Source organism: Pundamilia nyererei, unplaced genomic scaffold (assembly GCF_000239375.1).
Source record: "Pundamilia nyererei isolate P.nyererei 1_Seehausen unplaced genomic scaffold, PunNye1.0 scaffold00137, whole genome shotgun sequence".
Classification (NCBI taxonomy): domain Eukaryota; kingdom Metazoa; phylum Chordata; class Actinopteri; order Cichliformes; family Cichlidae; genus Pundamilia; species Pundamilia nyererei.
The window spans coordinates 1,498,395-1,523,382 of record NW_005187538.1 but is presented as its reverse complement, the minus strand read 5'-3'; the positions used below and the strand labels follow the sequence as shown (position 1 = coordinate 1,523,382).

The 24,988-nt window shown below is 44.0% G+C and overlaps 1 protein-coding gene across 9 annotated transcripts in view; it reads left to right on the top strand.

Moving 5' to 3' along the window:
- Nucleotides 1-24,988, top strand: part of LOC102204619 (TLE family member 3, transcriptional corepressor) — a 27,308-nt gene extending 2,320 nt beyond the window's left edge. The window contains exons 5-22 of one of the 9 annotated variants that reach the window (XM_005743993.2): nt 1,274-1,318; nt 7,446-7,508; nt 8,237-8,311; nt 10,942-10,980; nt 13,129-13,333; nt 13,801-13,859; nt 16,225-16,347; nt 16,805-16,855; nt 17,264-17,419; nt 18,308-18,446; nt 18,919-19,091; nt 19,684-19,760; nt 19,853-20,102; nt 20,993-21,240; nt 21,371-21,518; nt 21,700-21,850; nt 23,817-23,893; nt 24,381-24,988. In XM_005743993.2, coding sequence (XP_005744050.1) covers nt 1,274-1,318; nt 7,446-7,508; nt 8,237-8,311; nt 10,942-10,980; nt 13,129-13,333; nt 13,801-13,859; nt 16,225-16,347; nt 16,805-16,855; nt 17,264-17,419; nt 18,308-18,446; nt 18,919-19,091; nt 19,684-19,760; nt 19,853-20,102; nt 20,993-21,240; nt 21,371-21,518; nt 21,700-21,850; nt 23,817-23,893; nt 24,381-24,488 — 2,187 coding nt within the window. In that variant the 3' untranslated portion in view covers nt 24,489-24,988. Of the gene's footprint in view, nt 1-1,273; nt 1,319-7,445; nt 7,509-8,236; nt 8,342-10,941; nt 10,981-13,128; nt 13,334-13,800; nt 13,860-16,224; nt 16,348-16,804; nt 16,856-17,263; nt 17,420-18,307; nt 18,447-18,918; nt 19,092-19,683; nt 19,761-19,852; nt 20,103-20,992; nt 21,241-21,370; nt 21,519-21,699; nt 21,851-23,816; nt 23,894-24,380 lie in introns of all 9 variants that reach the window. The other 8 variants (XM_013913577.1, XM_005743996.2, XM_005743992.2 and 5 more) reach the window with 8 other exon arrangements.

Genomic DNA, 24,988 nt, shown 5'->3' with positions numbered 1-24,988 from the left:
CCCCCCCCCCTTTCATTCAAAAATGTTAAAGATGTGCTGATCACAGTTTGTCAGATGAGAAATGTTCTCATGTTTCTGTATTGTTTCTGATTATAAACTCAAAAGCATGCAAGTTCAAAATGTGTCTGTAAGGGTTTCACATCGCCAAAAACACCCAGGGGCATTTACTAGATGAGTAGCTTTTAGTCGCAGCTTAAATCACGTTCGAAGTCAGAGAGCAGGAAGTTAAAAATCTGACCCTGCGTACTTGCTGCATGTCATTTTGCTTGCTTTGTGCACTGCATGTGTCAGAGCTTTCACCTTTTAATGGAAACCACACTTGAGAAGTGAGATAATACTTGATGCTTATCAAAGTGCTGCAAAGGGTTAAATGTAAAACAGTTCCAAGAGTGCAGTTAAATCTTATTATAGTCAATTCAGAGCTCTCTGATGATCAAATGGGAGACAAAGAAATCTGTGCCTCTGTAAAGACAAGCCAGCTCAAAGCTTCTTGCTAATACAGGAAAGGCTTCATTGTGTGCATGGCAAGAAAAAAGAGAAAAAAAGAACAATCTTTATCTGACAAGTTGTGTAACTTAGACCTCACACTTGTGTATGTGCGTGCTTATCTTGTTTGTACATGAAAGGAATGACTTTAACCAAACGCAGCAGTACGTTTGTTAAATATTATTTTCCCTGTGAGGAACCAGAAGGTGGTGGGAGTAGCTACAATAAATGGAAGCTGTTTGCTGTGTGTTTGATAAACAAGGCAGACAAACTACTAGGCTTTAGTTTGTATCTGTTGGTGGGCTTGCAAGCTTTTTTGGCAATCAGCAGCAGATAATGTTGTTTTCAATAATAGTATTGGCTTTCTCCTTGCTGTCTGGACGGGGTTTGCGCTCAAAGACGAGGCCGTGCCAAGTAGAAGTAAACAGGCGCTGCAGCCAGGCGAGCGTCTGCCGCGGCTGAAAAATGCACGTTGAGATGTCAGCCTCGTCGGCTAATGTCAGTTCGCCCGCGCTTCAGTTGTTATTCTACATGTGATTGACTTCTTTTATTCTTGTTTGGGTGCTTGAGGGGACCGATAAGATGTCACACCAGTTAACCACTGTTTGTCTTGTTGCTCGAGTTCTCTGTGCGTTCAGAGGAAAGTCTAGAGCAGTTTGGACTGTCTTGCATTTTGCTCAATTAAGAATGGTGTCATTATGTATAAACATCTGTCTCTAATTAATTCAACATATGAATTCATTTAAGTTTATAATGTCTTTTTCTGCTCTCTCTCTCTGTTTTACAGTACTATGAGATGTCCTACGGGCTTAACATTGAGATGCACAAACAGGTATGTAGCCATATCAGAGATGCTTTGTGTACAGCCAAAACACCCCCCTCCCCCATCCCTTCCTAGTGATTAAGAATATAAACACATACACATGCATACCTGATCTTAGTTTCTACCCTCATCTCTAAATGCTTCTGGGAGCGTACACATACTGGCTTCCTGTAGTGAAAACGCTGACAGGCTAAACAACACGAAGGGCACGCTGCCTGATGTGGATGGTTTGATAAGATTAAAGTGAAGTATTTGGCGCAAATTCTGAGAAGATGGTGCGTGTGTGCGGTTTGCCTTTCTGAGTGTGTGAGTGAGCACATATGTTGCCTGCTTTATTCTCCAAGCCTCCCAAGTGCCATTTGAGCTAAAAGCTCATTAGTTCAGCTGCCACCCAGTACTGGGCATCATGCTGTATCAAAAATGTCCACAGTTCACTCCATGTCACGTTACCGTTGAGTTAGGTTTAGAAGCGCTGGCCACATTTGTTGGTGTACTTCCAGTTGATCTTTGGTCTGTCATGTCCAGACTGTTTGAAGCAGGTTGGTGGGGTTTTTTTTTTTGGTTTTTTTTGTTTTTTTGCTTTTCTGTTTTGTTTTGTGGAAACCGTCCCGATAATGGGATAGTAGTGAAGTGGTCAATAGTGAATTGACTTACTGAACAGTCCTCTAGCAAGAAACAAAGTTGAGTAACTCCAGCAGTGCTTTGATGGCGTGTGTGTGTGTGTGTGTGTGTGGTTTTGTTTTTTTTTGGTTTTTTTTTTAATCTATAATACTATAGAGTTGCAAATCTAGAAAATTAACATGAATAATGTTTTCAGTGGGGTTGGGGTGTTTTGGACTGGCTATTGGACACAATTTATTCCCTCAGAATGTTCGTTTGTGCTCTAGGTTTGTTTTTTTTTGTTTTTTTAACATGAATCCAGAGAATAAAAATAGCTGTAAGTTGTGGCTTCTACCTGTAAGATGTCTGTACTTGTTCTGAGAAATCTCACCTGATGAGTTTTGATGCACGCACAGGTTGATCTGGACTGTATGCCAGAGAATTTTTGGAATAGTTGGAGTAAGATATTGTAATCACACACATACTGTAGTCACCAGAGGCCCAAATAAAGAATCAACCCTCTGTAAAAGTCAGATTGCACCTGAAGACAGCACAGCAAAACCGTTCCGTTTAGCTAACGATGTGACCCGAGGCTGTAGTCAGCTGTGTGAAATCACATCAGCATAATGTTTTTATTCTGTTTACTTTAAAAGGAGAAGAACAAAAGATGAACATAATCTCCAGACTGCCCCTTTTTTATCTTCCTGCACTTACATTTCCATTTGCTCTGATTCACACTTGCTTTCTGTTTCCTTCAGTCGCTTTTGCCTCCCTAATTCTCCTTCTCCACCTCCTCTTGGCGCCCTTATGTCTTTTCATTGCGCCCTCCTCCCTTTTCTGCCCCCGCCGCCCCAACGATGTGATGTGAATGATGGTCCTTGTGTCATTAGCTGTGTGATATGATGTATGAGAGTGGGAGTCTGTCAGAGGGGGAGAGAGAGAGATGGAGAGGGGTGGGGTGGAGGCTTCATGGCCCTCAGATCCAGAAGGTTAATGGCATCAGTGGGAGGGTAGCCCAGTTGGAACAGCAGCACACTGCGCAATTCATCAAGCGTAGACATTTTCTGTAGGCACGTGGTGTGTGTGTGTGTCTCTGTGTGTGCATGCGCACTTACTAGGTGTGTTTACAGTTTATCGTAGAGCTGCCCACCCCCCTTCCTTCACGTTGCTGAGCGTTTCTCTGTAAAGCAACAAGGAGATTGTAGTGATGCAGGGTGGGGGTGGAGCTGGTTGTTGTGGTTAGATGATGGTGGCGGTGGACAAAACAAGTGGGTAAAAAAAGGGGTGTGGTGGTGGGGTAAGGGGTGGAGACAGGAAAGAAGTGAGGGCCTTCAGGGTAAATGGGTTAATCGACTTGTCCTCTCCTGTGCATCTCCTTTGTTTATCAATAAGCCCGGTGGAGACGACTGAGATCTCTGAATAATGCATGCCCCCCCCACAACACACACACTCTCTCTCTCTCTCTCTCACACACACACACACACACACACACACACACACACACACACACACACGATCTCCCATCCCTGGTGAACGAGTGTCTGTGGTGACATCAGCGAGTGGTAAACAGATGCCCCTCAGCTGTCCCTGTTATTGGTGCGACCGGAGGGAGGCTGGATTATTGGATGCAGGCAGGCATATTACTTCGCTTGTGCTGAAGATTTATTGCAGTGTGGCAAAGAAATGATAAACTAAGAGCGCGATTGAAAAGAGAGGGGGAATAGGTATAAACACGGGGCGCACATAAATATCTACTCCCCATCCCTTACATGGTAGCACCAGTTGTGTCTTTACACACAAACACTGCAATTCAAGTTCCCGCAGATACAGTTTCCCCTACTGCTGCCGCCGAGCTGAATAGTTGCTATGAAAGGGATCTGTGCGGCTGCCGGGGGGTAATTTGTTTTGACAGTGTCTCTTATGATGGCAAAGAGTGCAGGGTGGAGGTAATCACCCTCGCTTGCTGTCAATAAGTGATTTTAATTAGCGCAGCTCATTAGGCTGCCTCAGCATCGTGCCCTGCTGACTTTGTGGTGGGGGATGCTTTGTGTTTTTTGTTTTTTTGTTTTTTTTTCGCTCCCTCTGTTCTCTGTTGTGGTCCCTGTTTATCTCTCGTACGCTTGCCTACATTTTGATTTTTTTTATTCTTTTTTTTTCTCTCTCAAATGTTCTCTCTTTGGCAAAGTGAGTGCCACATGATTAGAAAGCCTGATGAATAAATTCCTCTATTTTTCTACTGTGCTGCTTAACTTAGTTGCACCTTGGGTAGCCATTTTGTGAATTTGCTCCACATATCCATTTCCTCACTTGTTGAATGAATGAGGGAAACAGAGAAAGTGCTTTGTCAAGGAGAGTGAAGTCCGTTTCCTGGAGGAAGAGGGTGAAAGGAGGAGCAGAGGGAGGGAGACGGGAGAGCTTGTGCAAATGAATAATTTATACAGGATTCCTGGAATTGTTTGCCAAGGTGATGATGGCCGATCTTTCTCAAAGCCAAAACAAACTGACTATGAGAACACACACACACTGTCTGTGTGTTTGTGTGTGTCTCAAGGGAGCTTGACGAGGTTACCGGAGGCTGAGAGACCTGCTTTATTTTGATAGCCAGGCTAGAAGGACTGGAAGAACAGTATTACACAATGAGTGTGTGCGCGCTCGCTAAAACCAGCTGATGACAGGCCTGTCATGAATATGTGTGTGCATGTAAACTACATAATTCAGAAATAAGAAGCATAAAAAAATGTTGTGTATTTGATGATTTGAGCGTTAACAAAATCAGATGTAATCTGTTGGAAAACAACCTGTTTCCATATGCTCCCCCTGCAGAAAAGTGTGTGTGTGTGTGTGTGTGTGTGAGCTCAAAATAGAATGACATGCACATGCAAAATATTCTTCATGCATTTGTAATGAACAAGATACCTCTAAGTGCCTCTTTCTTTCTCTGCTCTGGCTGAGAAGATAATTCCCAAACAGCCATCTCTGCGCCCCCCCACCCCCCACCATCATATGCCACTTGTTTTCCTCGCCAATTGAATCCTCGTCAGAGACTCAGCTCTCCACTCGGGGGCTAATGCCTGGAGCGACAAACAGCCAAATGGCTTTCAACGCACCATTGACGGGGGGGGCAGGCAATGGAGAGAGAGAGAGAGAGGGGGACAGAGAGTGAGAGCCTCTCCAAACTCTGGTGCTACTAGACAACCCTGAGTACCTGTAATTGTGGAGCTGCAGTGAAAAGCTTCTGTCGGCTCAAAGGCTTCTGTTTTCAGTGGCTTTAAGTGACAGTAAACTCTTTCCAGTGCCCGTCTCTGCCACTAAAAGCACTGTGGAAAATAGTGCCTGCAAAGTAAAGTGGGAGTCGTTACGAGCGCTGCAAGTCATTGGATTTGTTATCAATGTGTGCAGGGTTTTTTTTGTTTTTTTGTTGTTGTTGTTGTTGTTTTTTATTTTAACCCTTCAGAATGGCTGGCTGTCAAAAAGACGTGCAGATATGCCATCTGCCTGTTTTGCTCTCCTTAACGCATGAACTCTGTCTGAACAGAGCTGAGTGACTAAATACGACACGGAAGGATGAGATGTAGCTGGCAGCATCAGCGATTCGGTTGAGGGGTTTACAGTCACAGGTTGACATGCGAGCCGTGTTTGCACTCATGATCTCTTAAATCGACGCTCCTGTGTGACACTGCAATAAATTGGGCCCAGAAAGTACAACAGAAATGGATGCAAAGGAAGTCTGCTCCATTGTTTTATTTCCTGGCTCCAAAGTAATATTTAAAGTCGAGGAGGGGTGGGGTGGGGGGTATTTCAGAGGAAGCCATGGGTTTTGGGAATATTTAAGTAGCTCAGCTCTCAAAGCACCTGGTGCTTCAGCTCATGTTTCAGAATGAATTGTTGAGAGAAATCTGTGTTTTTAGCACAGTACTAAACAACTCAAAAAAAGCAAAGGTGCACCTGAATTCAGTGAATTTTATTTATTTATTTTTTGGCTTAAAAGTGGTGGCTCTGAAGTGGTGATTTGCACCGAACAAATGGATGCCTTTCTGTGTGAGGGAGGGTTTGTATGGTGGTTGCTCTAATAGCCGAGTGTATCAGCACAACGCCGTTTCTACAGGCCCCATGTTGCTCCCCTTGCAGCCATTTCCAGAGAAGTGGTGTGATACTGAAACACTCTCACCCTACCCATGTGTCATTGTATCCAGCCTCCGCTAATGATGATGGTTTATGAGTCTCCGAAGAACCCCACCACCATCACCACCCCCATTTCCAGTCTCCCAGTTATCCCTCATTAATTTCCCGTGCTGATCAGATCGACAGGCCGAAAATTCAATTTAATGACCTGCCTCTGTGCTGCGCCTAATATGATTTTACAGGCTGTTCTGGTCAGAGCCCCAGCCCAATTTACATAACGATCAGCCGTGCCAGATAGTGTTGCCCCAGCAACAGAAGAGGGGGGAGATGAGAGGAAGAGGAAGGAGGGAGGGCAGAGAGAGTAGTGGAGATTAGCGTGAAGGGGTGCGAAGAAGCATTTGGAGGAGGAAGGAGGGGAGAAAGCACAGTGCGTCTGAGGTCAGACGGGGGTTGTGAGATAATTCCTGACAGGCCAGCAAAGGTCTCTCTCCTCCTCTTCTCTCCCTCTTTTCCCATTTCTCCCCCCTCCTCCAGAATGAAAAGAGTGACTCAGAGGCTGTGCAGAAAGCTACTGGCACCTCCTCCCTCCCCCCCTTTCACAGTCAAACAAGGTTAAGGGAGAAAATGAGTGAAGTGCAGCATCGTATAAAACGGCGGGAAGGACCTCTTCAGCCCCCACACACCTGCTGGGCCTCCACCCCTAATCTCTCAGAATCAATTAGTTCACCTCCCCCGGTCCAGTCAAACCACATTACCTTAGTGTCACATCAGAGGGTTTCACTTCACCATTCATCACCCCCACACATACCCCACCACTTCTCTTTTATTCTGCTTTCTACTTTTGTGTTCCTCTCCTATGCATCTTCCTCATCTCTTTCTATGGAAAGTGCAGATTCAAAAAAAAAAAGGAAATGGGCTTGGGCAAAATGTCTAGGGACCTTCAAGTGCGGTAGGCGGGCAGCACAGCATATCCATTTGACCAAATGCAGCACTGTAAAGTGCTCCATGTATGGTGAGCCCTCCAGTATCAGCTTACTCTGCCAGCTAATATTCTGTGGTCGATACCAAAGATGCCTCTGATAGATAGGGCCAGAGTTAACCTGTCTGCTTCAGCGTGCCCTACCCCCCTCTGTATGGGCCGTAATTATGAAGTATGGACCTCATTAGGCTTTCTCCAGCCAGATGGTATTAGCATATTTCAGGCCTTAATGAAATAAGGCCTGAGCTTAATGGAGGCAGGAGAAAGGGGGAAGCAAATTTGTTCTAAGGCGGTCCCAGTTTAGTTAAGAAATACATGGTGTGTCCGGATGGACACTGCAACATTTAGTGCTATGTTATTGGCTATTCTGTTGTCTGAGGCATGCAGTATGCTGGAAGGATGTCATTCTAATCATTTCTGTCTCTTCTCCTACAGACTGAGATTGCCAAGCGCCTCAATGCAATTCTGGCTCAGATCATGCCATTCTTGTCACAAGAGGTGAGTGTCAACCCAGCCAGCAGCATTTCAGGGATGAGACTGAGACTCATTTGTTTCACATTCTGCTGTTACTGTAGTTGTGACGATGACTATTGTGCAGATAATCTCTGGGGAACAACAGATGATTCACTGCACATAACAATGAGGAACCCCTTTTTTTTTTCCCCCTTCTTTTTTTAAATTGACAGTTTTAGCCCACTAAATAATGTATTTGACTCAAACGTCAAACAACTACTGACCACTTCTAAAAATATCGCCCCTTTTCGAGCTCATCCTGTCAACATTGAGCAAATAGTCAAACATAAACACATAAATCAGTTCTTCTGAAGGAACTGGCTTTCCTGGAAAACTGAGATGAGAATTAATGCGCAAGGAAATGAAATGAAAGCAAACCTTCAAACGCCTCAAGCAGCAAACCTCCAGACAATAGATTTCAGTTTCAGTGTTCCTTTGATTCACTCTGACCTGCATTTCTATAATACATATAACACATATAATACAGAGTATTTTTTTATGTCTTGTTTTACCTAGTAGAAGATTCTCCTATTATGTTGAGTGCTATGTAGTACATTGATGTGTTGTTTTATTGACGATAAGTGCCATTAAATGACTATCGTGCATTATGGAGGCCCCCCCCAAGCTTAAGTGTCTACTTGTCTAGATGAACCATCAGGCGGGGAACTATTCTTCTCCATCAGTGATCTAATCTTTGTTTATGTGTCCTGCAGCATCAACAGCAGGTGGCTCAGGCTGTTGAACGGGCCAAGCAGGTGACAATGACTGAGCTGAATGCTATCATCGGGGTACGTGGACTTCCCAATCTGCCTCTGACTGTGTGTATATCCCCTCTTCTTCCTTCATTTGACCTGAGACCAGAGGCAAAACTGCATACGTGAAGGAGGACCAGCATTCAGATAGAGATATGTAGATTATTGAAGCGTGCTACATTTTGCTCACGGGTGTATTTGACCTTTCTAAGCTTTGGCCGAAGTGTCGCATGTCAAGAATAACCGGGGAAAAGGGCAATAGATTCACAGGGGAAATGGGGGTGAAAAGGGGATAAAAGTAGCTTAGCATATTAATCTGCAGCAATTTTCTTTCACCCGTCTGTGGCATTTGAGTTTTTAGACTAAATGCAAACTAGTAACATCATGTCCTCTTCACTTGTACAGACTTGCCCTGGTCTCAAGTGGTTTATTATGTTTTTATTTGAGTTGACAATGTGCTGTCAGTATGGCGTTTTTTTTTTTTTTGCTGTAATTTCTGATTGTTGGTTAACCATGACCCGTCAGCACCCAGGTTGCAGCTCCGCTCTGATTTTCCTCCTCTCAGCCAGAGTCAAAGAACATCTGATATATAGTAACACAGTCCAGACTGGGAGATCAGATCATGGTGTTTCTCAGATTTCACTTTGGCTGCACTTTAATTAGATAAAAGGACCCAGCCAACAGGCTCTGACCCAATAGCTCGAGGAATTAAGAGTGGTCAGGTCAGGACAAGCCATTGTGATTACAACAGAGATTACAGCAGCATGAACTTAGCAGGTACTAAGCATTTGAAAGGTGTAGTGGATAAAAGATTTCGGCAGTTGTGGAAGAATAGGGAGAACAGGAACATCTTTTTTTCCTCCCTACTGTTTACTACATTGTTCCCTGATGGTTGCCACAGCTTCTATAATTAAGTCATGTCATTTAACAAGCTTAATTTAGCTATTTATGTTGTTGCTATGGGTAAAAAGTGCAACAAGTTTGTTTGTTTGTTTATTGTCATCATAATTCAAAGTTTTCATTTCAGGCGTTATTTGTTACAATCCAATATTTAATGGAGCAAATGATTGGGACAAGCTGCAACAATGTTTTGCTTTTAATTCTTTAAAAAAGTAAGCAGAACTAAATTGTTTATTTGTAAAGCTGTTAATATGAACAGTAGGCGAATAAATCACATTGGTTAACTTAACAGTTGGAGCTTATTCCTTTAAAAAAATCAAATAAAAATCCCAGATGTTTAAATCTAGCAAGACAGTACAGGGAAACTCTTTCCCCAAAAAATCCACTCTGAAATATAGCCTGTGCACTGCCCGGATCTTGCATTTGCTTTTCTTAAAAACATACATGCGTATTTGGTTTTGATAGTCAGGTTACATAGTGATAGGAGGCTGTCGACTGAGCAGCAGATTTTAAAATTCGGTTTAGTTTAATGAGCCAGGAGCTGAGGGTAATTATCCACTATTTGCGCTTCTATGTTTTTTTTTGGGGGTTTTTTCCCTACGAAGTCCTTTCCACAACAGGAGTTGACCCTGCCTTCATTAAAGATAGGCAGGGCTAGCCTGAAACACACACACAATAATACACTCAGGAAAACAGGCTTAATTATAGGGTTGAAAAGATGGCAGGTGATCAATCTCCATGCCCCCACAGGGTGGGTGAGGCAGTGATGCTCTAGCGTCTCAACATTAGAGCCTCAGAAACACTCGGAGCATCAAACTCAGGGAGTGTTCACCTCAGTTGGATCAGAGAGTGCATTTGAGACATGCATAAGTTAGAGATTTGCCCTGCAGGCACCACCTGCTGTACTGTCAGGTTGTCATGTAAAGACAACCATGTAAAGACAACTGTAAAGAATCCATACACGCATACTGTATGGAGTACGTAACAGAACCACCCCACCCTCTCTTAATAGCTGTTAGTGACTGAGGCCAAAAACAGTTTTTCTTTCAATGTGGGCCTCACTCATAAAAACAAATCTGTTAGGTAGCATTATGCCGTAGGAAAGCTGATCGGTCAATTTTCTAGCTGGTTTGGTAGTGTAGTTTATTAAAAGTCGTTCCTAAATAAAAGGGCTAAAAATAATTAGATTAGCATAATTTTTACAGCATCATAAGGCTGGTCTCTACTGGTCTCTCCCCTATTTTGCATGAGTTTTTGGCCAGAAGCAGCGTATGATTGAGTCTGATTTGACAAGTGTCAGAGGTGCAGACTCATTTCCATGTTCCTACCCTCATTTCCATGAATTTGACACAGGGCGAGATTGTAGTTGGGATAATGGTTAACAAGTCAGTTACAGCCGGTGTGCTCCTTATCACGTATCATGTAAATGCTAATCCGCAGAACACAACATAAACCTTCACAGCGTCAAGTTTTGCTGTTGTTACTCCAGTAACAGCGATCTCCTCTCCTTTGCATGTTTTATTTGGCTATGCGTATGTCTTTTATTACAGAGTAAGAGTGTCTACATTTACATAGTGTGACTACAGTGTCCAAATTTACACATGCTTTGACTTAACATCTCACAAAAGCCGGTGATGTCTTCATCCGATTTGAATTCATCACTTGGGGCTTTTTGTCGATTTAATGAGGAAAAATAAATGATTGTATTAAAAATAGCCATCAGGTGCAGCCCTACCTCTGAATCTCTGCTCTCTCCTCTGACCCAGCACCTGCACCCGCCTCGTGGCGTCTACCCAGCCTTCACGGTCAGTGTTGAGAGGAGGGTTTTGAATGATTAGCTTGCAATGAAATGTCTGTTTTTTGTGAAGGGGAATGATGCCTTTTGGAGACAAAGGACAGCTTGGGGCGTGTCAGGTTATTTTTGGCCTCTACTCTGCCCGACTCTGGTGTTGTGCATTTGACAGAACGTTATCTCTTTATTCGACTAACCTCAGAAATGTTACCCCCGTTCTTCCACTGCTGTATTCTGCTTCAAACATAGGTTGTAATCCAAATCTTAGAGTCTTTGTTGTGACGACCGAAGAAGATACGATGAGCTCGAAACTGTTGTAAAGCACAGAATAAGTGGGTAATGTGGCGATCATTGCCAGACTTATTAAGCCAGGGTGCCAGCTGGTTTGTGCTGGTGCTGTTGATGCTTGTTCCACCTGACAGTACTGTTCTGCAGGGAGCCAGCTTCGCCTAGTTAACTTTAATTGCCTGTTTCCTGTGGAAGTTGCCTGAGCTGCTGCGGCATTTACACATAATGAAAAAAGATAAGTGTGAAAGGAAGCCAGCTCTTTATCCATGAATATTGAATTGGAGGCAATTTATTTTCTGAAATTTTTTTTTCCCCCTCTTTTTTTTCTCTCTTCTCTCTCGCTCTCTGCACCTCACGACTCCCTTCCCTCGTCTCTCCTCCTCCTCCTCAGCCATAGCTCGCTAATGAGGCTTCTTGATAATGATCCCTGCACGCTTTTCCTCATTAGGCACACTCAATAGGGACGTCCCTGCCTCAATCCCTCGCTCACTCTCTTTCATTCTCTTGTTATTTTCTGATTCTGCCTCTCCCTCCTTTTCTTGTTCTGGCTGCCCCTTCCTCTCTCTCTCGTTTTTTCTTTTCCCCCTTCTCACTTTTTCCCTTTTTTCACAACAAATAGGCTGCTCGGCAAAGCAGTACAATATCGATTAACAATGCCACCCCTCAGTTGCTTATATCCATTGTGCGATTTCAGGTCCAGCTCGGCATAATGAGCTGACTGAATAATGGCCAACTGCTAAATAAGCCTTTAAATGTGGGAAGTCACTAGATATACCCTTGTCTAGTTTCTCCATTTTATGTAATGAATGTATGGATGAGCTTATTGAAGTTCTGTCTAGCAAGCAGAATAGCAATCATGTTTTTTTTTTTTTTTCCTCCCTTTTTGGAGAGGCAGTTGATGGATGTGCTAAGTGTTATTTAACCTTGTTTTAAAGCACTTGCTTCCCTCTTGCCTGAGTGGCTATTTAACTCCTGTCTATCTACTCTCTCTCTCCTCTCTGGTTGCTTCTCTCACAGACACATTCAGGGCGTCATGGGAGCCGTGTGTGTTCTCCGCCGTCTCTGCTTAACAGCATTTTGCTGAAGGAGTGCATGCTTGCTTGGTTTTCCAGAGTGTTGAAAGGTTTTGAGGTTTTCAAGTGTAGACCTATTGATTTCTCTTTTTTTCCTTTTTTTTTTTTTTTAAACTGTCCCAGCTATGATTGAAGCACAGCGGTTTGGGAGTGAACAAAAGCGTTGTATCGTTTTTGGCGACCACAGGTGACGTGTTATTGAGTCAAACACAGTTGTCAGATAAAGGTCACGTACCAAAACAATGAGCAATTTGTAAAGCTTGCAGTGATAAGCGTATCAGTGTGGTAATGAGTGCAGAGCGTGATTTTTAAAGAGAACCAGACGTGTAGAACAAACGTGAGGTCGGGGTCCTTTCAGAGGAGGAACATTATGAGTCATCTGTGTGCAAACTCTGCACGGGTTTGCTAACTTTTACATCGCTGGTGAAACAGCCTTTTTGGGGCAGTTTGTAATTCAAGTGTTGCTCAAGCCTCAAATGGTAAATATCATGTGGCTGCAGCTCCTCCTTGTTCTGATTTGCTTTCTTTAATAGGAATTTAAATTGAATATCTTTATACTCAAACACCTGTCAGTTTTTCTGGGAAGTAGTGATTGGTATTTCACACTATTTCCTGGTGGAGCTGGATCCACATGTTGGCGGAGACTTGCAGGCAGCTATTACGCATAAACTGTTTGGCTTTCAACTGAATGTCGTCAAAGCCAGCTCTAATGCAGCAGAGTGTGCTCATTCATGGATCCACTTCCCAGCCGACCCACTTGTCCTCTGTCGTGTCTCTCGTCTCTCTGCGTTTGTTTGCAGCAGCAGCAGCTTCAGGCTCAGCACCTCTCTCACGCTGCCCACGGTCCCCCGGTCCAACTGCCCCCTCACCCTTCAGGCCTGCAGCCGCCCGGCATCCCCCCCGTGACGGGCGCTGGCTCCGGCCTGCTGGCTCTAGGCGCTCTTGGCAGCCAAGCCCACCTGCCTGTGAAGGATGAGAAGAACCACCACGACCTGGAGCACCGAGGTGAGGAGCAAAGCCTGCCACACACAAACACGCTGCCTATGGCATTTTAGGGATGATGGCTAACTGTAGCTGCCAAGCACTGCTTTCTCCAGCCAAATATATTAATCAGTGAAACACATCAATATAGGTTTTTAAATGTTTTTGTACCAAATGCTTGTGTGACAAAAAAAATTTTATATTAGATTTTAGATGTTTTTCTTGTCAATCCCTTGATTGTGTCAGCATGAAAATAGTTTATTCTGACACAAGACAACATAAGTTGTAATCATTCCTTTACCATTAGTATTAAGGCTTTAAAATCCATTAACATATCAGCAATTGAGGTATCAGGTTAATAATTGTTGATCTTAAATATGAAAATTAAACATGTCTTCCAAGTGGTATCAAAATCAATACTGCTGAGTTGCTGATATGAGTAATCCTGGTGACACCCATACTAATTTGTGTTTTTGCTTTTCTCTCTCCTGGCCCCTCATCTTTTCACTCGCCCCTGGCCATTCCTCTGAAAGAACGCGAGTCGAGCACGGTACGTTGACTCTCCGTCTCCCGTGTGTCGCTCTCTTGCTTACTGTGTTTGGTGATTAGGTGTCTTTACATAGACGACAGCCCTTTGTTCAATAGAAACTCATGTGCGGACACACACACACACTGCTGTAGTCACAGGGGTATAAGCTGACTGAATCAAATAATTACCGGTACGTCTGGCCAAATAAGCCAGTGCCATCTAATCCAGGTGGAAAATGACTCCAATCACTGAGCAAGGATTAGTAGTCAGCAACCTCCTTTAATTTCAGCACAATTAAAAGCGACTTTGACTCTCCTTCTCTTCATCCCTAACCACCTTAAAGGATTTACTGGTTGCATGTGTCCCCTACCTGGCTCTTTACATCCCCTCTTATCTACCCGTCTCCTTTTCTTTTGCTAATTCTATTATTTTTCTGCTCTGTATTCTTATCTTAGTCATTCATTCCTTTCCAGCGCTTTTTTGATTCACCCTCCAGTCTCTCGCCGTCACAGTCTCTCTTCCTTCTCATGTTAAGGTCCTTGTTTATTGGGCTAGCTTAAAGCTCTCAGTTAGCCAGAGTGCAACGCTCTGTTGGATCTGCTTGGCCAGATTGAGTTCCCATTGACTGACCATCCTGAATGGACCCACTCATGTCTGAAGGGAACCCAAACTCGTCCCTCTTCTCATGTGGTGACGAGCGGCTGCCAACGCCACCTTACCTGATCTCCCCGCCACAGTCTTCCTCCCTCTCTTTTCCAGTTTGCGCACACAGTCTTCCTGTCCTTTTGTGTCAGGTCATCTGATACTGGAGTTGGAGGCAAGTGCAGGGTTATTGAGTCTAAGCAATCCTTGAAAGGCTTCAGACTCAGATACACAGACAGGCTGCAGTAGATTTTTATCGGTCTATCTTTGCACCAAACCAGATTAAAACTCTTCCACAACAGCAGCTGAACCTGAGGAGGAGGCCAAAAGCTGCTTGGTTAGCGTAAATGGTTGGGCAACTGTAGTGGAAGTGTATGTTATTAACTCCTCCAGCACACTTTTTTTTTTCCCTCACACTCTCCTCAATTTAGGAGGTTTTTATCTCACTAGGTTTTCAAGCTGTTACCTTTCTATGCTGTTCTTTCTTTTTGAGTCAGCCAATATGTCAGAAACCTCCCTACTGCCTCTTTCACCAGGCCTTTCTGTCTCTGATGAAGGCAGGGATTTGTTGAGCTACCTAACAGTGTGGGCTATCCTCAGGGTGTTCTCGCCTACACTTCCTCCCTCCTTCTCCCCCTGCCTTTTGGCCTGTTTGGCAGTGCCACCCCACCACACCAGCGCCCAGACTACAAAAACCCTGTTTGCAGCTTCTGAGAGAGTGCCAGCCTGTCCGAGCATTCCCACTAGTGGGGAGGACTCATTGCCACACTGCTATGCTCTCATTGCTTGCCAAGTTCCTTTCCTGTTTTGCTCTCTTGTCTGCCTTCATTTTCTTTTCTGGTTTTTTTTTCTTCTTCCTTTCCCCTTCATTTTCTCACTCTCTCTTTCATGGCTCTTTTCTCTGCTGGCAGCACCCTCTTTCACTTTGCTCTCTGGTCCAGGTTCCCTTAGTGGCCTCTTTCTTTGCTTCCTCTTTTTTAAAAACATTAGTTCATTTTCATGAACTTTACAGTCAGTGTTTTTTCACTGTGACCTGTCACATTACAGAGATAAGCACACATACAGGAGCAGCAGCCTTAGACTTGGTTTTTGTGGTCAGTTTTGTTTTTATTTGCATGTACTTACTGTTAGGCAGTACTGTTATGAATGTGGCTTGTTGAGTTTGAGTTGGTAGCGTGTTTCTGGCTTTCTTGTGTGTGTGCATGCTTCAATTTTTTTTCCTCTTTGCCTCTGCTCTTTCATCACCTTGTGTACCACTCTCCCATTGGTGTTCTCTGTGTTTATGCGCTAGCTGTTTCCTCAGTCTAGGACTGTTGTCCAGTTAGCTTTGCACCCAATAGTGTTACTGGTCTGACAAAGGAAAGGGCACTAGAGTCCTCTCTGGGTGAAAACGCACTGCTCGGTAGCATGCGCCTCTCATCAAGGTTTGTCACCTGCTGCATTTAAACTACAAAACAGTGACTTTGCTGAAGGGCACAATCTGGCAGAAAAGAGTTTGCTCTACATCACAGGCTCCACTCAACCGATAACTCCATTCATTTGCAATATTGGGTTGCCAAGACAGCAGCTTAAAGTGCTGAAAGATTGTTTCAGAGATTTATTAAAATGCAATTCTACATAATGCAACACACCGTAATGTCCTCATAGCTCTCTAAGCACATATAGTTCAGGATATTTATTGTTTTAAAGAGACTAAAAGGGAACTGGAGACTGATGTGGTCTGTCTGCATGTTCTTGTTGGCAGAATAACTCAGTTTCGCCATCAGACAGCCTGCGGGCAGCAAGCGAGAAGCACCGCAGCTCATCAGACTATGGTCTCGAGTCCAAGAAACGCAAAGTGGACGACAAAGACAGCATGAGCAGATATGTGAGTGTTTGTTTACTTTCCGTCCAAATAATAAAAAATGATAATGTTTGTAGCCTGTTTCGTTTCAAAATTTACCTTTCAATTGCTAATTGCGGTTTTCCTGGAAGGGTATACCTGAGTTTATTCAGTTAGCTTAGTAATGAAACTTACTTAACGCTAAATGCAAAGTTTATTATGTGCATACTGTTTCTATCCACAGACTTATCTTCATATTAGTTAAAATTAATGCCAGGTTGCAAAGTTCTCCCAAAGACACTTCATTGAAGATGTAAATATTAGAAACTGTGACAAAGTGTTACATTTAGCATTTTGAACTTTTCTCTGTGTGCAGCAAATAACCCTGTAGCTCATTCATTCTCAGTCTTCACATCTGGTCTGGTCAAGAATGTGGACCACTTTGGTTTATGCTGTAATTTTTGCCGTCCCAGTGAGCTAACCCGTTACTCCGTCATTTCAGGACAGTGATGGAGACAAAAGTGATGACTTGGTGGTGGATGTCTCCAATGAGGTAAGACTGCAATTAAACTGAGCTGCTCAGTCACATTTTTCAGTGTGAAGGCTGCACACAAAACTAAACACAGCTCTCTTTTGTCTGCCGAAGCCTCAACACCTTTCCACATTGCCAAAAAGTCTATCAAAATATTGGTTGTGTGCGATGAGTGTGTGTTTACTTGCTGTATTTCTTTTGCCACTCATGCAGAAAGTGCGACAAAGAATACAAAGAAAAAGGGGGTGACAGGTGAATGAGAAGTGCGTGCATGTGTGTGTGAGAAGGAGAATGTGAACGTGCATGAGTATATTTATCTGTGTTTGCACATGAGGCCCCGGTTTGTTTGACCTACATGTACATGCCAGTGGCTTTCCTCCAGTCTGTTTGCTCAGTCTTGCTCTCTGTCTGTCTCATTTAACTCTGTAGGATCCGGCCACCCCTCGAGTTAGCCCCGCTCACTCCCCTCCTGAAAACGGGCTGGATAAATCACGAGTCCTGAAGAAAGATGCTGCCCCCAACAGCCCCGCCTCTGTCGCCTCTTCGGGCAGCACGCCGTCCTCTAAAGCTAAGGACCACGCCCATGTGAGTGTCAGGGACATGCTGCAAGACTAGAGAGAAGCTGAAATAAGGAGGTTACAGCGGAAGGGCAGGGGAGGCTGAACTGACACACTAAAGAGCATTTGTCAAGTGAAGTGGATGTCTGTGTGAAAGACTAATACGCAGGCTTAGCAGTTAGCTGCTATGCGGGGCTTGCGAGGGCAGAGGGTAGATGCACTCTCAGGAAATCAAACCCTATGGCTCAGCCCTCTCAATCTCCTTTATGGCTTACCCAATAAATGGTCATTTCTCCCTTGGCCTCAGGCTGTAAATAACCCAGAGACACAGCAGCGGGGGAACTGCTGTCTCTGTCTTTTTATGCTGCAACTCATCTTCTCTCCTTCCAACTCCCACTTTCTCTAATACTGAAGTGTTCACTGACACGGCTATGTTAGTGAAATGTTTTTTGTAAAGCTAAGGATTAGGATAGCTTTTTAATCCACATCATCTCTCTCCACCTATAATGTCACTAGGCTAAACCCCCACTTCAGCCTCCCATTTGCCAAACATTGAAGGATTTGGATTAATTATAAGAGGTGTTTGGGACATCATCTTGAATGTCTAGCCACTCCTAATAAGCTTGACTTCTAAGCAAAGGTTTATATCCGTACCCCCAAACACACAAACACACACCATGGCTGTAATGGAAGTGTCAGTGTTAGATTGGATTACCTCAAGCCGTCCACTCAGATTGTCACTCTGGATTTTCCTGCCAGTGAGGGTATTTTTGACTCTGTGGGGGATTTTGAACTCTGGTATGGATGCTGTTTGTGTGCCCATGTGTATGTGCACGCACATGTGAACTTACAACTTTCAGTAATAGGATCCAAATCACACTGAGGTTAAAAGTTGAAGACTATCTCTGTTTTTTAGAATGACAAGTCATCTACGCCAAGCTTGAAGTCAAACACGCCTACACCGAGGAATGAGGCGCCGACACCTGGAACAAGCACCACTCCAGGACTACGGCCTCTAACTATGGGCAAACCGTCCGGCATGATGGAGGCATTGGGTGAGTATCTGCAAGATACTGTTGTTTGTTTGTTGTTTTTTTTTGGGGGGGGTTGTAATCAAATCATCCAAATGTCACATCCAGTCATACAGGCCCACAGGCAAGCCAGCACCGACTGGTTGTTAGGAAAAATGTGTAGTTCCCAGCACCAACCACCATAACAACTAATAATTTGAATTTCAACTGAATTTGACTGGGGTCTTATTGGACCAAGGGGAAAAAAAATCTCCTTCACATTTAAAGTTCATTTTAAAATTTGACAAAAACACCTCACCCAAAGCTGCTCCCAATTCCTAACCCCCTAACCATGTAATGTAATGCAATTTTCAATGCAACCCTGCGCTCACTGTAACAAATCATTGTTTGATGCCTAACAGAATGAATGATTCTTTCTTCTATGAGGTTTTTATATTTATATTTATCTGGGTTTTTTTGTTTGTTTGTTTTTTGTTTTGTTTTTTCTCTCCGTCAGCCGCACCAGCCCTGCGTACCCCCCTGTCCATCGCCGGTTCTTATGCCACTCCCTTTGCCATGATGGGTCATCACGAGATGAACGGATCCCTGACGAGTCCTGGCGTGTATCCGGGTCTCATTTCCCCACAGATGAGCGCTGCAGCCGCCGCCGCCTACGGACGCTCGCCAATTGTAACTATTCCAGCTTCTATAAAGCATTTATTAGTGAAAATGAGGATTTATCACACACATCTGAATAAATAATGATTTGCCCGTTAGATAACGGCAGCCCTCGCGAACAGCTGTATTTATTATCCGCCGCTACAGTAGGTTGTGTTTGCAAAATGACTTTGAGAAACTTGAGCATTCCTTCTGCATTTCCATAACTCATTGTGAATATTTCTGCTTGGCTGGCTGCAGCTTGTTGTGTGTACATAATGAGAAAGTAGAAAGACGGCCCAGCTCCTTTACTTTGATGTTGGCTAGTTAGCATTCTAAAGACTAGAGAAAAATACATAAATCTTGGCCTCAAATGCATCTCCATGTTTGAAAATCTCTGAGCCCTTCATTAGCATTAGCATGTGGGATGTTATAGCCTTGTGCAAAGCTCCGCTGTATGCAGTGAAGCTCAGTCTGTGCCTTTCAAGGGATTTGCCTGGAAACAATGGTACAAGGGTTCCCCGAGGCGTAAGCACCTAAAGCAAGGCTGCAATCCGAATGTTAGCTTAGCCTGATTTATCTTTGCAGGTTGTTTGCTAACTGTTCCGCCGTTTTGTTCATGCAGGCGGGCTTCGACCCACATCCTCACATGAGAGCCTCTGGGCTGCCAGCCAGCCTCACTTCCATTTCTGGAGGAAAACCGTGAGTATTTAGGTTTTGTGTTTAAACTAGATTTGCATTTAATGGATTGCTTGAACTTCTGATGAGCTTTTCCATTCCTCTCTGTTCTGCAGAGCCTATTCTTTTCACGTAAGTGCAGATGGTCAGATGCAGCCCGTGCCCTTCCCTCCAGATGCACTGATAGGGCCAGGCATCCCAAGGCACGCTCGCCAGATCAACACACTCAGCCACGGGGAAGTGGTGTGCGCCGTCACCATCAGCAATCCCACACGTCACGTCTACACCGGTGGCAAGGGTTGTGTCAAGATCTGGGACATCAGCCAGCCAGGCAGCAAGAGCCCAGTGTCCCAACTCGACTGCCTGGTAACTTTGTTATTTCGTTAGAAGTCTCAGGAGGAGAAAGTGTGAAATGTGATTTAGATGCGTGCCATTAGACTAGCTGTTGTAAGGCTTCCAACCAGAGCACAGACATAATGCATTCATGTTTCATGAAGTCTGTGTGATTGGTCACTTCATTAAGAGTTTTCTTAAGCATCAAATGTAGCCTGACCCCACATCCCCCAGTAGCTTTCCTCCTGATCCCAGCAGACACAGATGTGAATAATTCAGCATAGTGTCTCACTGCTGTGCTGAAATAATCCTTGGTAAGGGGAGGGGGAGGGGAGGGGAGGGGAAAAAAAAGCCTGCTGAGTAATGATGTTCTGATTGGCCAACCCTGTCTGCCATTACCCAGCTCATTACTTCCTCCCAACTGCCTCCCGTTTCTCATTTTGATACTGTGGCTTCATGCAGTTATACTCGTCTGGCCTCCAACACCCTTAAGGTTCGTCCAGAGTGCAATCGGGTCTTATAAAGTCATCAGGGTGCTGTTTTAATTCCACCAAGAGCTCCCACGGTCCTATTGATCTGTCTTCTTGCTTTCTCGGAGCCTGGCCAACAGCTGCAGCCCCAACGTTCTTTCTGCATCTCTTGTTAACGCTGACATCCACATATTCGCTGTATCAGAAACAAGAGTCGGCTACAGTGTGAAAACTTGTCAAAGAAAAGCTGCTTTTGAGTTTAAAAAAAGGAAGCCTTAAATTAATACACTGATGTGTGTCGCTGATGCCTTTGTTTTTCAGCAGAAATGCAACAGTGTCTTCTTCAAATCACTAATTATGCAGATATTTCACATGTAGGAAAAAAAACACAACACACAGATTATATCCAGTCATTAAGATTGGGGCGATACCCTGTCTTTGTTTATGCTCCAGAACAGAGACAATTACATCCGCTCCTGCAAGCTGTTGCCTGATGGCCGCACCCTAATAGTGGGTGGCGAGGCCAGCACACTGACCATCTGGGACCTGGCCTCACAGACGCCCCGCATAAAGGCTGAGCTCACTTCCTCTGCCCCAGCTTGCTACGCACTGGCTATCAGCCCTGACGCCAAGGTCTGCTTTTCCTGCTGCTCCGATGGAAACATCGCTGTGTGGGACCTCCATAACCAGACCCTGGTCAGGTCAGTACTTTGGAGCAGGGGATTTGTTTTAAACACTGCATTTAACAAAACGGGCAAACGTCAACATAAGACACCTGCATGGAGAACTTTCTTTGTTCCTGGTCTAATTTTTGGCATCTTGTTGTTCCAGGCAGTTCCAGGGCCACACGGATGGAGCCAGCTGTATTGACATCTCCCACGACGGGACCAAACTGTGGACCGGAGGACTCGATAACACGGTCCGCTCCTGGGATTTGAGGGAAGGGCGACAGCTCCAGCAGCATGACTTTACCTCACAGGTAACAAAAAGTGGGGGAAAAAAACTTTTCTGTACATCCAGTTATAGTACTGAGTAACCTTTCTGACATGTCTTAGGCATTCAGTTTAGAAGTAGCAGTTAAGGGTTGTTTTAATTATTCTGGTTAGGGGATTCTTGGCTGCTTTGATGTTGTTGCTGATCCTGCTCTGTGCTTGTTGCAGATCTTCTCATTGGGCTACTGTCCCACTGGGGAATGGCTGGCCGTGGGTATGGAGAGCAGTAATGTGGAGGTGCTCCACCACACCAAGCCTGACAAGTACCAGCTGCACCTGCACGAAAGCTGCGTTCTTTCACTCAAGTTCGCCTACTGTGGTAAGTACTAGAGGAAGAGCTGTTTATATATTACAGACCTGTGAGCAAGAAAGTTTCATTTCACTTTTATCTGGCAATTATAGTGTTTAATGTTTGAGTGGCGCCAGATTTTGGCATGAATCCTATACTCCTACACGAAGGACGGCACGACCAAATGAGGGATGTACATGAAGTTGTGTGCTACTCGAGCTGATGACAACAATGCTTCCCTACGTGTAACAGAACCTGCAAGCAGGGACAGACATGAAGCAAACAGACATGATGATAGCGAAATGTTATGATTGTGCTACAAACAAAAGCTAATCATGCGGTGACTATACTTGTCTTGGCTTATAGTGGACGTGTACTCTCTAACATAAGTACCTGTAGAGCAGCAAGTGTAGTCATAGCAGCAGAGAGGATGAGTAATACCAGTGAGCTGCGCTCTCCATCCTTTCTCTTAATGGTTTGTCCAGTTAAGGGTCACGTTGGCATGGAGTCTGTCTCAGCTATCATAGATCCACTTTAGAAATGACCTAGCGTGCAGGACTTTGGACAGCACGCAAGCACCACAAAGAAAAGGCAACTGTTGGATTCAAACCGCAAACTTCCTTTCTTCAAGTGGACAGTTTTCACCACTGAACCATCATGGCACCCAAACAGAGCCAGTTCATTTATATATAAAAAAAAAAAAAGGAACTGGCTCGTTTTTTGTACAAAAATATGTTAAGCTATTGTAATCTTCTTGTGTGTGTGGCAGGTATCACATACCTGTCGATGAGAAGATGTGGTCTAGATTGATTCTGCATTCACAATGAGCAACCATTGCTGATAACGGGGTTTTGGTACCAACAACCAGAATTATATATAAAGAAAAAAAAGTCAACTTGGGAATGCTTGCTTTAACATGTATTAGCAATGTTAAGAAAACATAACTGAAGAGTTAAACAAATGCATAAAATGTGAAATATTTAGAGACGCTTGGTGGTTAGTCTGCTACTCTATAGATTTTTTTTTTTTTTTTGTTTTTGTTTTTGGGGGGTACTGGTGAGAGAATTTGGACTCCTGACCTAACATCCCACTTACTGGCCGCCTGTTAAATGTGGTGAACATGGATTTTTCCGGATCTTTAACTTGTCTTGACAGCCGCTTGGGCTCGAAACCACATCTTTACACACTGCCTGGCCAGGATTTTGCAGTCTCTGTGCAGCTGGTTACTACTCTCTGTACTATAAAAACAAACAGGACCACCATTTGTGTAAATCCAGAAATGACTGAATGTGATTAAAGTGCTGTTTGTTTGCTTTTCAGAATATTTTTATGAACTCTTAATGAGTGCAGCTTATTTGTAAAAAGTGAAATGTGACACTTATGCAGCTCACATGACTGAGTCTGAATTTCAGGGGGTGAGGACTGTACGCGTGAACATGGGAGAAGTTACTTTACAAACAGGATCATTAGGGAAATTTGTTAATGCTTTTTAGCGAGGATCACTGTGCCTGTTAGGCAGACCAGCTGGTTTCCAGTTTGAGGCTGAGACAAATGAGGTTTTACTGCTGCACTTCTCCTAGAAATGTCCATATTCATTTAGTCTCCGAAGACCCCCCACAGCACCGTCTCATATCTCTGCCGCCACAGAACTAGTTCATTCAAATAAAGCTCACTGCTTCAGAGCTCGCGCTGTCACTAATTAAATCATTAGCCAAATAGTCAATTGGGTAATTAATCAGAGGGTGATTAAAATAATTATCTAAGAGGAAGTGGTGCGAGTCTCCTTCATTATGGGCATTTTATGATTGCTGGTGTAGTGGCAATTTTTCCCCTTCAGGTTTTTATGGCCATTGATGATGTTATTACAGTCACGTGTTGGCTGTGTTCTGCACAGCTCTATTGCAGGACTGAAGGACAGCAGTGACCATGTTTGTGTGTCTCTCTCAGCACACACACATTGGATTGTACTCTAAAGAGGTGTGTTCTGTGTTTGCAGGTAAATGGTTTGTGAGCACAGGGAAGGACAACCTGCTGAATGCATGGAGGACTCCTTATGGTGCCAGCATATTCCAGGTAACTGGATAACTACGAACACACAGCTCCAGTCGAAGGTTTGGACATGAAGGAGCGAGTGTGTCCAAACTTTTTAACTGGAGCTGCAGTGCAAAGAGAGGCCAATGGGTCCTAGAATAATTTTGGCAGGAAAAATGGCTAAATTCAGATTGTTTTAATCTCACACTGCACTTGTATACAACTCATTAGTTTTGTTTCTTAATTTTAAAATGCAAGCCGAGGCTTTTCCAGTTCAGATTTCTGGTTTATATTTTGTCCTTGAGCTAATGTGACATCAGCCGATTCTTCCTGAAGGACAGTTGGGCAGCTAATTCATGAGTAATCTGATTGAATTAAACAGCTGTGTACCCACATGGTGCTGAACAAATCAGTTTTCTCTCCTTGTGGTTAAAATATTGAGTCCAAGACTGAGAACCTGAAAACCGACACAAAAGAAATGATGACTTGGAAGATTCAGTGGTAATCCTGTTTTCTTTTCTTTCCGCAGTCGAAGGAGTCGTCCTCCGTCCTGAGCTGCGACATCTCGGCAGATGACAAATACATCGTGACAGGATCCGGTGACAAGAAGGCCACCGTCTACGAGGTCATCTACTAGAGAGAGAGAGGCTCCCGCTCTGCTTCAGCACTTCTACTGAGATTAAAGTTTTCTCCCTGACCAACCGTCTGCGGGCTGCGGATTTCTCAAAGTGTACTCGTGGAAATCAGAGGCGCTGTCGGCCTGAGGATGCTTGTACTGGAAAGAAATGAACTTTTTTTCGTCCTTTTGTCTTTGGGTTTATTTTTGGGTTGCACTTTTTTGTTTTTTTTTCTTTCCTCAAGAATATTTGGATGTAACCTGGTGAAGCAGCGCTTCATTGTGAGAAACTCCTTCCCCAGACATCTTGTGCAAAGTGTACATATTGGAATAAATAAGACATTTTATATATATTATAAAAATATATATATTTTCATGTCCTGGGTGTACTTGTGGTGATTTTTTTTTCTCCCCCTCCCACTCTGTTTGATATTTGAGTGGGACATGAGAACTTTTTAACAGTTTTGCGCTTTGTTTTTCTTAAAGCACATTCTGCAGGCTGATCTTTTTTTGGAAATCAG